This window comes from Mytilus galloprovincialis, chromosome 9, assembly GCF_965363235.1.
Source record: "Mytilus galloprovincialis chromosome 9, xbMytGall1.hap1.1, whole genome shotgun sequence".
NCBI lineage: Eukaryota > Metazoa > Mollusca > Bivalvia > Mytilida > Mytilidae > Mytilus > Mytilus galloprovincialis.
The window spans coordinates 68,864,352-68,878,623 of record NC_134846.1 but is presented as its reverse complement, the minus strand read 5'-3'; the positions used below and the strand labels follow the sequence as shown (position 1 = coordinate 68,878,623).

The window sequence follows — 14,272 nt, the reverse complement described above, 5'->3', positions numbered from 1 at the left end:
GGCAGCCAGTTTTTTTGGAAGAGAAAGCTGGAGTGCACGAAGAAAGCCATAATCTCCGATAGGAAAATCAAGTACATTATATATCCTTACTAAGAGGTAGCATAATCAGAACAAATTCTATCTGCCCATCTGAAGTAATACCAATGCATTTTAACCTCAATTTTAAGGTCAGCTCTCTTTTTCAAATTTCTCTGGTTCCAACTCATATGGGTATCCCTAGTATCAAAGGCATTATGTATTTAAATATACAATTCCTTGCTTGTATATAGATTTAATTACATTTCCCTTTGAAATCCAAATGCAATGAAAAGTGCAAGTACCGTAAACATGTTTATTTCAACTGATATAAATAGTATGCGCTCTGTAATGGAACTGAGAAAGCAATCCATATTTCTCAGAAAACTTTAGAAATGAAAATTCTTACTTATATGGATAAGTATCATCTGTCAAGTTTTATTATGAAAAATAAATAAAAAACTATTTCTGGCAGTCTGGCAGTCTTTACCAAATTGATTCTTAGAACCAAAGTGTTCCAAATAAAGGATAACATTTAGTACCGATAACAAGTGTAAAGTATTTCTATTCATGGTCATAAAGGAGGAACATAATTCATTGCTATTCAGTCTTATCCTCAAGGGATTCTATACATCAGTAATCTATACTTTTATTGTTAAGAAAAAAGCATCATCTTTCTTCATTTATTCATGTATAACCTCTATTTTAGGATAAAATTTCTCAATATTTCAACGATATACTGATTGCTTTTAAAAAATATTAATCATGAAACTATAACAATTAAACACCAATTGTTCAGAGAACAATTGAAGGTCTTTCCACCAGTTAATATCTATTTTGATATTAAAATATTAAAAATCAGTCTAAAATGTCAGTTCATATGGCTTTATGATATATAGATATGAATTTAAAGCAAAGGTCAAAATCTAGAACGTCAAATTAACCTATGACCTTGACCTCAATTTCAAGGTCAAAAACTGAGGATCTCAAGTCAAAAGAACCTAGGTCTCTAATATGTATGGTTAGTAAGTTATATCACTTTACACATAATTTTAGATATGATAGGGGCGAAAACTCCAATTCATTGTCTACGCACCCTTTTAACTAAAATTATTAAGTTACGACATGTCTCAACTAACAATTTAGTCAAAATAATTTGTCGATATCTTATAAGGTTAATGAAAATGAGTGAAAATAAGCCAAATTCAAAAATTAGAATATGACCTTGACCTTTGACCTTGACCTAATTTTCATTTTTTTGGACCAAGGACCTCAAATCAAAAGATCCTAGGTCTCTATCCCTTATGGTTTACAAGATAGAAATGCATAGCACTTATATCAAATGCATAAGGGGAAATAACTCTCATATGGAGCGTTCATATCGCCTCAGTCAAAATAGGACAAATCATGAGAAGGATATAACGAGCAATTTTGTAAAATAAATTTGTCGTAATCTTTTATGGTTGCGAAGGAGTCGTGGACATAAGGAAAACAGTGTTTGGGGAGATAACTCCTACAAAGAAAAGTATTCGGTTACGCAGGGTAAATTTCAAAAGCGCATAAACTGTTCGATATCATATACCAAATATCTAAGCGACATATTGAGAAACAAATGTTTATCGCAAGAACAAAATTTGGCGGAAGCAAAAAAAAAAATAATCAGAAGAAAAACAATAGGTCTTTCCACAAAAAAGTGGAAAGACCTAATAAATTAATACAAGAATCTCTAATGTCTAAAGTATCCTAAACTTACTTAAAAGCCATAGAATGTTCAAAAATAAACCAAAAGGAAACCAATTGAAAAATTTATATATACCTAAAATGTGAAGGAAGTGTATTAAAAAAATATAGAATACATACCCAATTAGAGAAGCCCAACAAACAGTGTATACTATGTATTTCCAAAAAACCCAACTTCACAGTGATTTAAATTATATTTGTTCCGCTTATAGTAAAATATTATCAAATCTAGCCATTCTATTGGTAAAATTTAAAGACTGGTTTGTTTGTCCAAAGGTAATAAATTTGTATAATAATTATAGAGATCTATAGATTACAGGTAGATAATAACCAGGTATGACTTTTACTTGTAGTTATTATATAAACAAACAAACATAGACATCAAAGGCAATTAACAGATGTGAGATTTAAGCCTAATTATTGTAATCTAATTGACCCATCTTTAAATTTACATCTGGTCTCAAGTTTGCATATTAAAGATAACAAAAGACAATATATAATATTTGTTTGATATCATTTTCACAACAATTGAATTAAATACAGCTGCTCAAAAACACATTACTACAAAATTTTAAATTTTAATCCATCATTTTGAATGCATAAAATAATCTATTGGAGCATCAGAAAACAGATTTGAAAACCATGAAAACAATAGTATATGTTTAATCCAAAAATTTAAATATATATGAAAACATATCATTGTCAAAGACTGAGCCAAGGATTTAAATTGTCTATTATAAATCCTTTCTGAGACCTTCTTTCATTTAATCATGTTTTGTAGATGTTTATATCAGAGACATAAATATATGGTTTATAAATCTGTGTACATAAAATGAAATTAAAATTTTACCATTAAATAAATCTTAAACTTCTGACCCTGTAATGACACATTTACTTACAAAGACAGGAAAACATGAGCTATCAATTATATTCTAGATCACACTTCTATAAACACTTAGGTCAGAATACAGTAAAGTAAATCATATTAACTAATGTAAACACAAACACTGTGAAACAGCATCTGAATATTCTTACCTTAATTATCCAAAACTGATGTCACAATTTAACACTATAACTACACTATTCAAAAATTCAATAATTCCAAATGTTATTTTTTTTGGTTAAAGTCCATTTTCACCAGAATAATATCACATACATTGACATAAGTAAAATTTCCCAATGTTTCCACTGAGGGGGAGGGAAAATAACAGAAGATTCCACATTTTGAATCCAGACTATACCATGATTATGATAGGGGTGTTACAGCAGCTGGCACTGATACCACTGGCAGAGGAAATGACTTCTGGCAAGTTTATCATGTCAGTGTGTTTTAGGTTAGCAATTAATTTCTTTTGGTTTACCTTGATTTCTTTGTAAACAAGTTTCCAAAAATATTCAAAATGAGGAAAATGTCAAAGACCTCTCAGAACCTGGTGATTTTAACAGTGTATATGAAACCATGGAAGTATTATATTTCAAGTCAAAATCATATTCAATATAATACTTCCATGTTTAATCTAGGAATCATATATAACTTTAGCTGAATTATATGCTGATTTAAACTGGCACCAATATTTAAATGTATAAGTTCAAGAAGTAAAGCAGATATACGTTCCTTAGCCTTATCGAAAATCAGAACAATTAAAACACCTCAATATTGGAAGTTAGAATAGCCAATACATTTGGGAGTAATCTAGAACTTTATGTCTAAATATGAATTACTGTCAATTAAGGAATAACAGCAGTTGAAGAGTTGCCTTCATTAATTGGTGATTTGACATTTGCAAATGCAGTTTTCCTGGCGTCATGATGAACTATATGAAGAAAATGCCAGAGATCTCAATATTTTTTTTTTTAAAGATCATGTTGATTTTATCAGTGATAATTTGCATCCAATACAAAACCATTGAAGTATTTTATTCAATAAATTCTGCCATATTATATTCAATTTAATACTGCCATATTTATATATTCAATTTAATACTTCATGGTGAAAATGGAAAGTAATATATTAAGCTTTATTATTCCATGTAAACTAGGACCAACATTTATACTTATTAGTCCCAGTTGTAAGGCAGATTTAAAATCTAAAATAAAATCAGAAGTTTAAGAAAAGAACTTGCCAATACATAAGGGAGTAATCTTCAACTTTATGTCTAAATATGAATTACTGTCAATGAAGCATCTATAATGTAAACAGTGGTAGAATATAGATTTGTTATCAATGATTCAGCAGCCTGTCTTTGACTCACTCATTAATTAAGTTATACACTTGGATGGCCAAAATAGTTATGTAATAAGACTAGACAAAACCTTAAACTGACCAAAAAAAAAGTGTCCAATTTAAATTAAGTGAATTTTCACTATCCCCCCCTTTTTTTTTTAAATATTCTCTTATATATATGTCATTTCATATTTTTAATCAGTACATTCTAAATTTGATTATGATGATAAAAATAAGTCCAGATATTGAACCCTTAGTCATCATTTCTCTATGACAAGACATAACATCATGAAATTTTAAGATATAAGAATATATTCATCATTAACAAGAGAAATATTGATTTTCTTTATAATAAACAGTGGAAAACACACTTATATTGGAAACAAGATTCCAGTAAATCCTTCATGTCAACATCCTCTATACAAATATTTAAAAATGTTTTAAGTGTGAAGCATATTGCTTTGATATCCAAGAGTAAAATTGTTCTCAAGGAACACTTTTTTTATTGAAACCACTGTTAAATAACAATTATGGAATAAAAAGCTGAACTTAGTCAATTTCTAATAGGTATTCATATTTTAAAAGTTAAAATACTGTCTGCCATTTGCACTTGAATTTGAAAGTGATTCAGAAATAAGGTGATTTAGAATTCAAGATTAAGTTTTAAAAGAAAATGAAAGACAATTTGTGCCTAACATATTGAAGTTATATAAGTAATAGCAATATGCCTTCATAAGATACAAATATATGTACTAATAAGATTGTTTCCTTTGATGTTATATAACTTGAAAGTCAAAGCAAACACACCTCTTGTATATGTTATCATTTTAAACAATACCTTGAACAATTATCCAATGTATATAATGTTTTGAAATTTGAGTATGTAACTTTAATATGAAGGGATGCTATGAATTAGTTTTCTTTCCTCTAATTATCTGCCTGATTTGTAGTGAGACTTGTGGCACCAATGCCTAACTTTACACTTTAACTTGATGAACTTAATCATGGTTGTTATCTTTCAAAACAAAATCTTGTTCTAAAAAAAATCAAGGTTGTAATAAGTTATTTATAGAAAGTTCACCAACCTGTTAGATGTATCAGAAAAAATAGTGGTCAATAGTAGCTATCATATTAACCTCTTATTTTTACTGGCGCTTAAAAAAAGTAAATATCTGATTACTTAAGCTGGGGCATACATATATAAGGTCACAGCAGGAATGTTATATTACCTCCTTGGTCACTGAGGATACAGAGATTTTTTATATGAAGTTTGCCCTGGGTTACAAATCATAAGTCTTTTAGTCTAGTGAATTTTTTTTCAGGCATGCAGTTACAAAAAAAAGGTTATTAGTAGAACCTTTGGACAGAAAATGAAAAATATCTGACACTTTTAATCTATGTTAAAATTTAAGGTTATCCCATTACTTTTTATGTACAGTTTTACAAAATGTTCTTCACATGTTCAGCATTCTTTTAAAAAAGGTGGTCACATTTGAAGTCAATACCTCCTGCATCACCCCAAAAATATGATTTTACATGAAAACAGGAAACCTTCTTTTCTTATCTATCTCAGGAAAAAACCTTAAAAAAATAAAACCATGAATCATTTTCAATTTGAAAAAAACCACCTAATTATAGACAATAAATAACTACATGTGATTAATTTACAAACATCTGACTGAAGAGGGGATTTCCTAATTTCTGTTTTGTTATTTACAGAAAATATCAATTTTTCTAAGTATCATATGTCACCACAACAAATACAGACTTTTTAATAATGATATAAACATCTTTTAAAATATGTCTCAAGTACATAATCAGCCTATTTATAAATGACAATTTTCAGGCTAATATTGATAAGCAGATCAGTTGACCTAAGTACCCAAGTATGCCATATAATTTCTACCCAATTAAGTAATATTTCAAATCCAGGTAGATTATATATATAATATAAATGACAGTTGTCATATATTCATGGTTTTCTGACAAAGAACAGGTTTAAGATTTCCTAGTAAGATTATCTATATAGCCTGGCAGTTATATAATAGAAAGGACAAATAAATTACAGGTGTTTCAAAGGTATAGACCTGCATAATGACAGTTACATAACCTATTTGAAAAAAAACTTCGGACTTTTAATATAAAAATTTAGACTTAAATTAATGACATGTCATTATGCAGACATTTATCATGTTTATATTATGGAAACCATGGTATAAAAATAATAAAAAAATTATCTTGACATTAACAAAACATAAAACCTTTGATATAATAGATCATTCATAAAAAGTTATGTATTCAATTTTTTTTTAATTTGAAAAAAATCATGTAGGTAGTAAATATTATGTTTGTGATTTATCACTTCCCTTATTAAAAAAAGAAGCAAACAATACAAAAATTTGATATATAAAAATTAGAATTATGAAAATTAAAGTAAAAGAATGAAACAGCAAAAAGTTATTTATAAATGTATGTCCATCTTATTTAAATAAAGATTTTACACAATGAATTGGAACAAAAAGTGTAAGTCCTTATAAAATATAATAAGCTGAACAACATTTAATTTTGGCTGACAAATGCCAAGAATGACAATTATGATGATAGAGAGAAAGGAATTCAGACTGTTGTCTCGGACTCCACTTACACCTATCTTTCTAAACAACAGTATCCCGTCTGATGTGGTATTGGACCCCTATGTTCAGCCCAGCAACCTCATGTGTTCAAAATTATCTTAAGGAGTCTTAACTGGATGATTATACACATTATAGAATACTTAACAGAGATAATCAGATGTTAGGATTATCTCCCTTGGTGGGAATGGATAAAAGTTAATACCAGCTTAGTTTTTTAAGAAGATAAAATAAAGTGAAAGAATAAACTGATGATTCTAAAATGACTTAATATAATAGTGACAAGTACTTCAAAGTGACTGGATAAAGACTATAATAGTTATCAAAAGTACCAGGATTATAATTTAGTACGCCAGACGCGCGTTTCGTCTACATAAGACTCATCAGTGACGCTCATATCAAAATATTTATAAAGCCAAACAATACAAAGTTGAAGAGCATAGAGGATCCAAAATTCCAAAAAGATGTGCCAAATACTGCTACGGTAATCTATTCCTGGGACAAGAATTATAATTTAGACAAAATCTTCAAAAAAAAATCATGTTAAAAAAAAACCCAAACACACATACTTTTAGCACAACATTAAAATACTTGTAAACATCACCACCAACTCAAAAAAACTTTTTTGATCTTATTTAAGTATGATAAATAGAATTTTCTTGACCAAGTGTTTGTTAAAATCTCAAAATGTTCATAAAAGATAAAATTATTGTTCATTTGTATTCTATGTAGATTATTAATTTACATTTCTTTCTGCTTATTTCCAAAATTCAAAAGACTGTTTCATAGTAAAAAGAGAAAACAATATCTTAATAAATAAGCTACTTTTAATTCTTTATAAAATGACACCTTGCATGTCAAAAGTCCTAAACACTCTGATAATTCATTTACACTTGAAAGACCTAGCATTATTATAGTATCTGTCACATATCAAGATATATTATATCCCATTAGTTAGAATGTGAATATTGTTTTTTTTACAATATATTTAAGATGAAGTTAACTGCCTTTTGTGAAACTCCATACTTTGACAAAATAGAACAGGGATGGATAATGAATAAGGTTGCAAAACAAAACTGTTTAATATAAGGTTTCTTGATCAATGCACCTTTGGTAAATGGATCGCCCCACTAAACAACTTAGGTGGCCTTTAAATTGATAAATATTCTGACAATATCAAAAGTGCTTAAATTCTTGGGAAATATTTTGTAAAATGTGGGAGTGATTTAAATAGTGTTGCTTCCATGTGAATATATGGGTATATCAAAAATGAAATTGTAATATTCTTTAATGTATAACTTGACCATGTATATCTAAGCAATGTAAAGAGAGCCGTGGTGTAGTGGTTAGTGCATCGGACTACTAACACAAAGGTTCCTGGTTCGATTCCCGTTTGGGATGAAAATTTCAGGAACTCAATTTTCGGCTCTCCCTTGACACCATCTGCGAATATGGTCTTGAGGAAACGATGATAGTCCGTCGGAAGGGGACGATAAATGGCTGACCCATGTTAAGAGAGAGCCATTTCTCTTGCACGTGAAAGACACCCTTGTAGATTTCGAAAAAGAGTAGGCTAATGCCGCTACAAGGCAGCACTTGCACCCAAAAAGTGGAAAGGGATTAATATAAGTTGCAAAACTTGTTTCCCAATCCATTATAAATAAATATGTTTAAACTAAAGCAATGTATATCTTGACAACATATATATATATCTTGACAATGTATATCTTGACAATGTATATCTTGACAATGTTTATCTTGACAATGTATATCTCGACAATGTATATCTTGACAATGTATATCTAGACAATGTATATCTTGAAGTATATCTTGACAATGCATAGTTTGACAATGTATATCTTGACAATGTATATCTTGACAATGTTTATCTTGAAGTATATCTTGACAATGTATAACTTGGAAACTTATATCTTGATAATGTATATCTTGACAAATATATATCTTGAAAATGTTTTTATCTTAGCCATGTAAAGACTGTATATCTTTACAATTTATATCTAAGAAATGTATATCTTGACAATGCATATCCTGACAATGTATATCTTGACAATGTTTATCTTGAAGTATATCTTGACAATGTATAACTTGGAAACTTATATCTTGACATGTATATCTTGACAAATGTGTATCTTGACAAATATATATCTTGAAAATGTTTTTATCTTAGCCATTTAAAGAATGTTATTTTTTGTATATCTTTGCAATGTATATCTTAGCAATGTATATCTACACAATATATATCTTGACAATGTATATCTTGACAATGTATATATATATCTTGACAAAATATATCTTGAAGTATATCTTGACAAAGTATATCTTGACAAAGTATATCTTGAAAAAGTATATCTTGTTAATATTTTAACCATGTGGACAATGTGCCACATCTTATTATAACATTTTCCATTTGATTCTATACCATGAGTAACCAGTTTTCTCAGAAGTAAAATTTTCCAAAAGGAGAAAATACATCTGTAAAATATACAATGCGTAAATTGTACAGAAAAGTAAACTTTGGCTATAAGGGCTGTCCTAGTCACCTTAACCAGAGAATTTGCCACTGGTTCTAAATTTGATACTGATCTATTGCTTATAATGAACATCACTCTACACCTTGTCAGCTGTGTGTATTTTGATGTAGTTTTATAGAAGTAAGGTTTATTTGGTTGTTTAGCCTAAGAGGACTTAAAAGCATATTATTTGTGTTCCCTTTTTTTCAATATATCATATTTTCAAGCCAATTTTAGAGAATTGTGAATAGACATAATAATGTGACATGAACCCAAGATTATTGGATCTCTACGTGTGGCAAACCACAGATGGATACCGTCAGCCACAAAATTAGTATTTATGTGCATGATTAAAAGGTTAAATTTCAAGTGGAAGACCAATTTTCTACTGTCAATACTATTTTCATTAACAAGTTAGCTTACCCTTGATTTGGAAGTCTGTTTCAATCCAATTGCTGGCTGGCTTCTGGAAGACTGAAAAAATACAAATATGTTATTAAGTTTCATGATTTTTTAATGGTCTGCCAAAAATCTAAAAAGAACAATATAAATTGTTTAAACAACAAAAAAGGATCCAGATCTTACCAATTTTCTTAATAATTCTGGCAGCATATCAATAGATCCTACCCCTATGTCACTGTATGTCAGGTTAAAGGTCGGAATTTATATTCAAATACAAGCAAATAACTTGATCATCTAATGATAATGTTAAAGAATGGTGTGCAATTAGTGGGGTGGGACTTTAAATAAACTCCTACATGCATTATTATCCATGGTTAGAAAATGATGACTAAAATTTTAAACTCACTATTGGGTGTTTTTTTCAAATTTATAAAAGTCCATTTGAACACTTGCCACTGAGGAAACTGCATATATAAACTGACTGACATAAATACATATCAAAGTTTGTCCTCTAAACTTACAATAATCATATGATGTGGTCCTTCTTCTTATTCAGTAATCAGGAAGTACTTATAAGAGAGGATGCTAAAATACTAATATGTTTGATGATGATTCTGTGTACTTTATATGATAATTGTTTATTTTTGAAACAATATCATGAAATGTATCTTTTGATATTAGAAAATAGAAATCTTCAAACTAAGGCTTAAGATAAATGTTTTAGCTTCTCCAAATACAATGCATGATTTTTTTTTTCTTTCTAAATAACAACAAATATCTGTCCAAATAACATAGCTCGCCCCATTCTGAAGGCAATGCTTAGAATAATTCAGGTCTATGGTCTTTTTTTTTTTTTTTGGGGGGGGGGGGGGAGAGGGAGAATTTCCAAGTAGAAAGTTGTTTATTCAATGGTAATGGTAATAATAACGCTAAGTTTAAGTTAATTTTTTTTATATAGTAATAGCTCAAAATTTTGATGAAACCACAAAGCACTAAGCATGACAATTCCGCAAATTAATCAGAAAAGTAAATGAAAAAGTAGTTTCTGATCTGCATGGTCTAACCTCAGAAAGGATCATGCAAAATGTGTATATGTGGACAAACATAATACTTCTTTAATCTTTTCCATCACTTTATAGGTATCACACCAAAATAAGAAGGATGCATTGTCTTTTTTATTGTCCAGTGGCAAATAGTACATAAACATAAGGAAAATAAGTGATAATGTATGTAATTTTCCTTTGTAAAAGACATCATGCAGAGATTTTCAGCAGACTAGATCACAGGGAAACATGTCACCCTAACTAGAAACATAATTCTGACTTAGTGCTCACAAGTCTTTGCTTTTACTCCAAAATGCTGAAAGCTTAGGTAAGAGGCAGGAATTATTCATGTTTCTGTCTTTTCTTTGATCCTGTCATTGATCAAACCAGGAACACTGTTCTAAGATCAAAACCCACAATTCCAAGCTAAAGGTGAGCAAACCAAAGTTATGACACAAAAATTGGAGAAGCTGGTTAATATGCTATGATGTTGTAAACTGAATTAGACCTTTGATATTTGAAACTTAAAACTAATTGTTTTAAGCTACACTTATAATTAAACATTTAAAGTTTGGTAAGTTTTGGTTGAAACTCTTTTGTGCTACCTAAGATTTTTTTCAAGGGGGTAAAAAAGGGCTGTAATCTAACCTTTAAATTCATGTTTAAAATAAACAATCAACTTTGTTATTTTTGTGAAAAAAAGGTCCTACAAAAAAATACTTGCAACTCTCAGAAGTTCATTAATCTCAACCACATTGGATTTCACAAAAAAAGAAGATTTGAAATAAACATGTTGACAGCCAGAACATGGTTTTAATCCTTGTGTATACCAGAGACATATAACATACAATTCAATATAATATAGATGTGTAAACATAATGAAATGAAAAGCAATACATTTTTTTTTTGTTTTATAGATAAGCATGGAAGTAATATTACTTCCATGAGATAAGTAACATTTAATTTCACTTATGGTGTTTGAACATTTTAAGCATTTAAAACAGTGAAAACACATGTTCATTCATAAAGGGTTTTAAAAATTTTACTATGAAAATGAAAGCAACTTACTCATCCATAGTACTACTGGTATTTATCCACATTAGAACAATTATGAACAAATGATGTATTCCAATCAGGTGTCAAAACAATACAGATCACTTAATGTTACAGGTGATTAGAGATGTCACTTGGAGGTGTCCAGATGACAGACTGACAGGTACTGTACCTGTTGTTACAGGTAACACACATTTTTTATAAAATATTTCTACATTCCTCTGATTTATAGTCTATTTCGTAAAGATGACAATCATCAATAACTTAAAATGACAGGTAAATAATCTGTTTACCGATTCAAAATATTATTGTGATAAATGATTTCCTTTACTGGTAAACAAAAAAATATGACCTTTAAGGAAAGACTTTTAACAATTTTGGATATATATTTGGACAAAATGTTTCTGATTTACAATCAAAATTCTAATTTCCATATCCCATGTTATGAGACATTTTCTAAAACCGAATAAAGATTTATCTGAAATGGACTTTACAAGTGATGGTTGTACGGAACAATTGGCAGAAAGGACAGTTTATTCAAGCAAAGTAATCCACAATTAAAGTCCGAACTCAAACCCCGTTATTATTTTCAGTTGAATTGTACGATTTTCAATTGTCAACTCTTAGAAAGATGATTCATCCACGCCTTCCTAAATAAATATTTGTGATAAAGTTAAATTTAACCGAAAAATTTAAACTAAATCCATTGTATCTGTCTCTTTAATCTTGTTACTATCTAGAAAGCAATTTTTTTTTATTATAGGATTTAATTGTTGTTTACTTGTAGAAACATTTTTGAGTTCCTTAGGTATAAAATAATGGAGCGAAAAGATTTGTAAAGTTACACCTCATATTTTTCCTAAAAGCATAATGTACTTTTTTATTTTTTCAACATGATTTTTCAAAGAATTTTTATTTGAAGCTAAGTTCAGTAAACAGCAGCACTACATACACTCTAATATGGGCGTTTCACCAGAATTTTGGTTATTCTCCAGAGCATCCAGTTTATGTGAGATTTGTGCTGATCTTGGGTTTTCTGTGTAATATTGTTTGGACTACTGTTCATTTGTTTGCCTTGGTCCTGTTTCACTGATTTAGGCAGCAACCATTTGATTTTCTGGGGGGGGGCTATGGTTTTTTTTGGAAAAAAAAGTTTGTTTCCAGTTTTTGGAGAAAAAAATAATTTGTTTTTGATTCTGAGAAAAAAAAATTGTTTGTTTCACCCTCAGCTGCCACTATATGTAATGCTAAAATTGAAAGAAAAAAATTGTTTTCGACTTGTCGCGAAAAAAATAGAAAAAAATTTTGTCCAGAAAAAAAAACCATAGCCCCCCCCCAGAAAATCAAATGGTGGCTGCCTTATCTTTATTGATCATTGATTGCTAACTTATTTCTTATTTTTTTATTTTACGGTTCAAAGTTTGACTCTGAATCTTAATTTGTTGTCTGAGCTCAGGAATGTATATGCAGCAGGAATAGCATATACTGGACTTTACATGGACCATGCAAAAATGTACTATCATAGATGGGTTTATACATCTATGGTACTATCAAAAAGTAACAATAGATAAACAAGAATTTGTTACCAGACTTAACAGATAGAGTAAAGTACTAGATAAAGGTTATGAATATTTGTAACATAATGTCTTTTTCCAGCTCCTTGTGTTATTGGTTGCTGTATAACTGTTGAATACCAGTTGCTTTTTTATTTATATCAAGGGTTACTCTGCTGGTGAGGTTTCAAAAGGTCAAACTAAGGGTCAAGATCAATTCTTTTTTTCATTACCTCTTTGAGAAAGTTCAATGAAAGTTTTGAGAGCCAATAAATTGGTCAATAATTCAGGTCAAGACAGGATACTTCCTATAAAACTTTTGATATTGTTAAGGTTCAAATTATTTATCCATAAATTGTCCTTAAAAGCAACATACTCTGAAAATAAATAGCAACAAGAATGTGTCCACAGTACACGGATGCCCCACTCACACTATCATTTTCTATGTTTAAAGGACTGTGAAATTGGAATAAATTCTCTAATTTGGCATTAAAATTAGAATGATCTTATCAAAGGAAACATGTATACTAAGTTTCAAGTTGATTGGACTTCTACTTTATCAAAAACTACCTTGACCAAAAACTTTAACCTGAAATTTGCACTATCATTTTCTATGTTCAGTGAACCGTAAAATTGGGGTCAAAACTCTAATTTGGCATTTAAATTAGAAAGATCATATCATAGGGCACATGTATACTAAGTTTCAAGTTGATTGGACTTCAACTTCATCAAAAACTACCTTGACCAAAAACTTTAACCTGAAATTTGCACTATCATTTTCTATGTTCAGTGAACCGTAAAATTGGGGTCAAAACTCTAATTTGGCATTTAAATTAGAAAGATCATATCATAGGGCACATGTATACTAAGTTTCAAGTTGATTGGACTTCAACTTCATCAAAAACTACCTTGACCAAAAACTTTAACCTGAAGCCAAAAACTTTAACCTGAAATTTGCACTATCATTTTCTATGTTCAGTGAACCGTAAAATTGGGGTCAAAACTCTAATTTGGCATTTAAATTAGAAAGATCATATCATAGGGCACATGTATACTAAGTTTCAAGTTGATTGGACTTCAA

General features: G+C 29.5%; 1 protein-coding gene across 3 annotated transcripts in view; it reads right to left on the bottom strand.

Moving 5' to 3' along the window:
* The window catches only part of LOC143045768 (ras-GEF domain-containing family member 1B-like), a 57,507-nt gene that overhangs the window by 18,674 nt on the left and 24,561 nt on the right, over positions 1-14,272 (bottom strand). For all 3 annotated transcript variants that reach the window (XM_076218495.1, XM_076218497.1, XM_076218496.1), the window contains one exon: positions 9,564-9,614. In XM_076218495.1, coding sequence (XP_076074610.1) covers positions 9,564-9,614 — 51 coding nt within the window. The remainder of the gene's footprint in view (positions 1-9,563; positions 9,615-14,272) is intronic.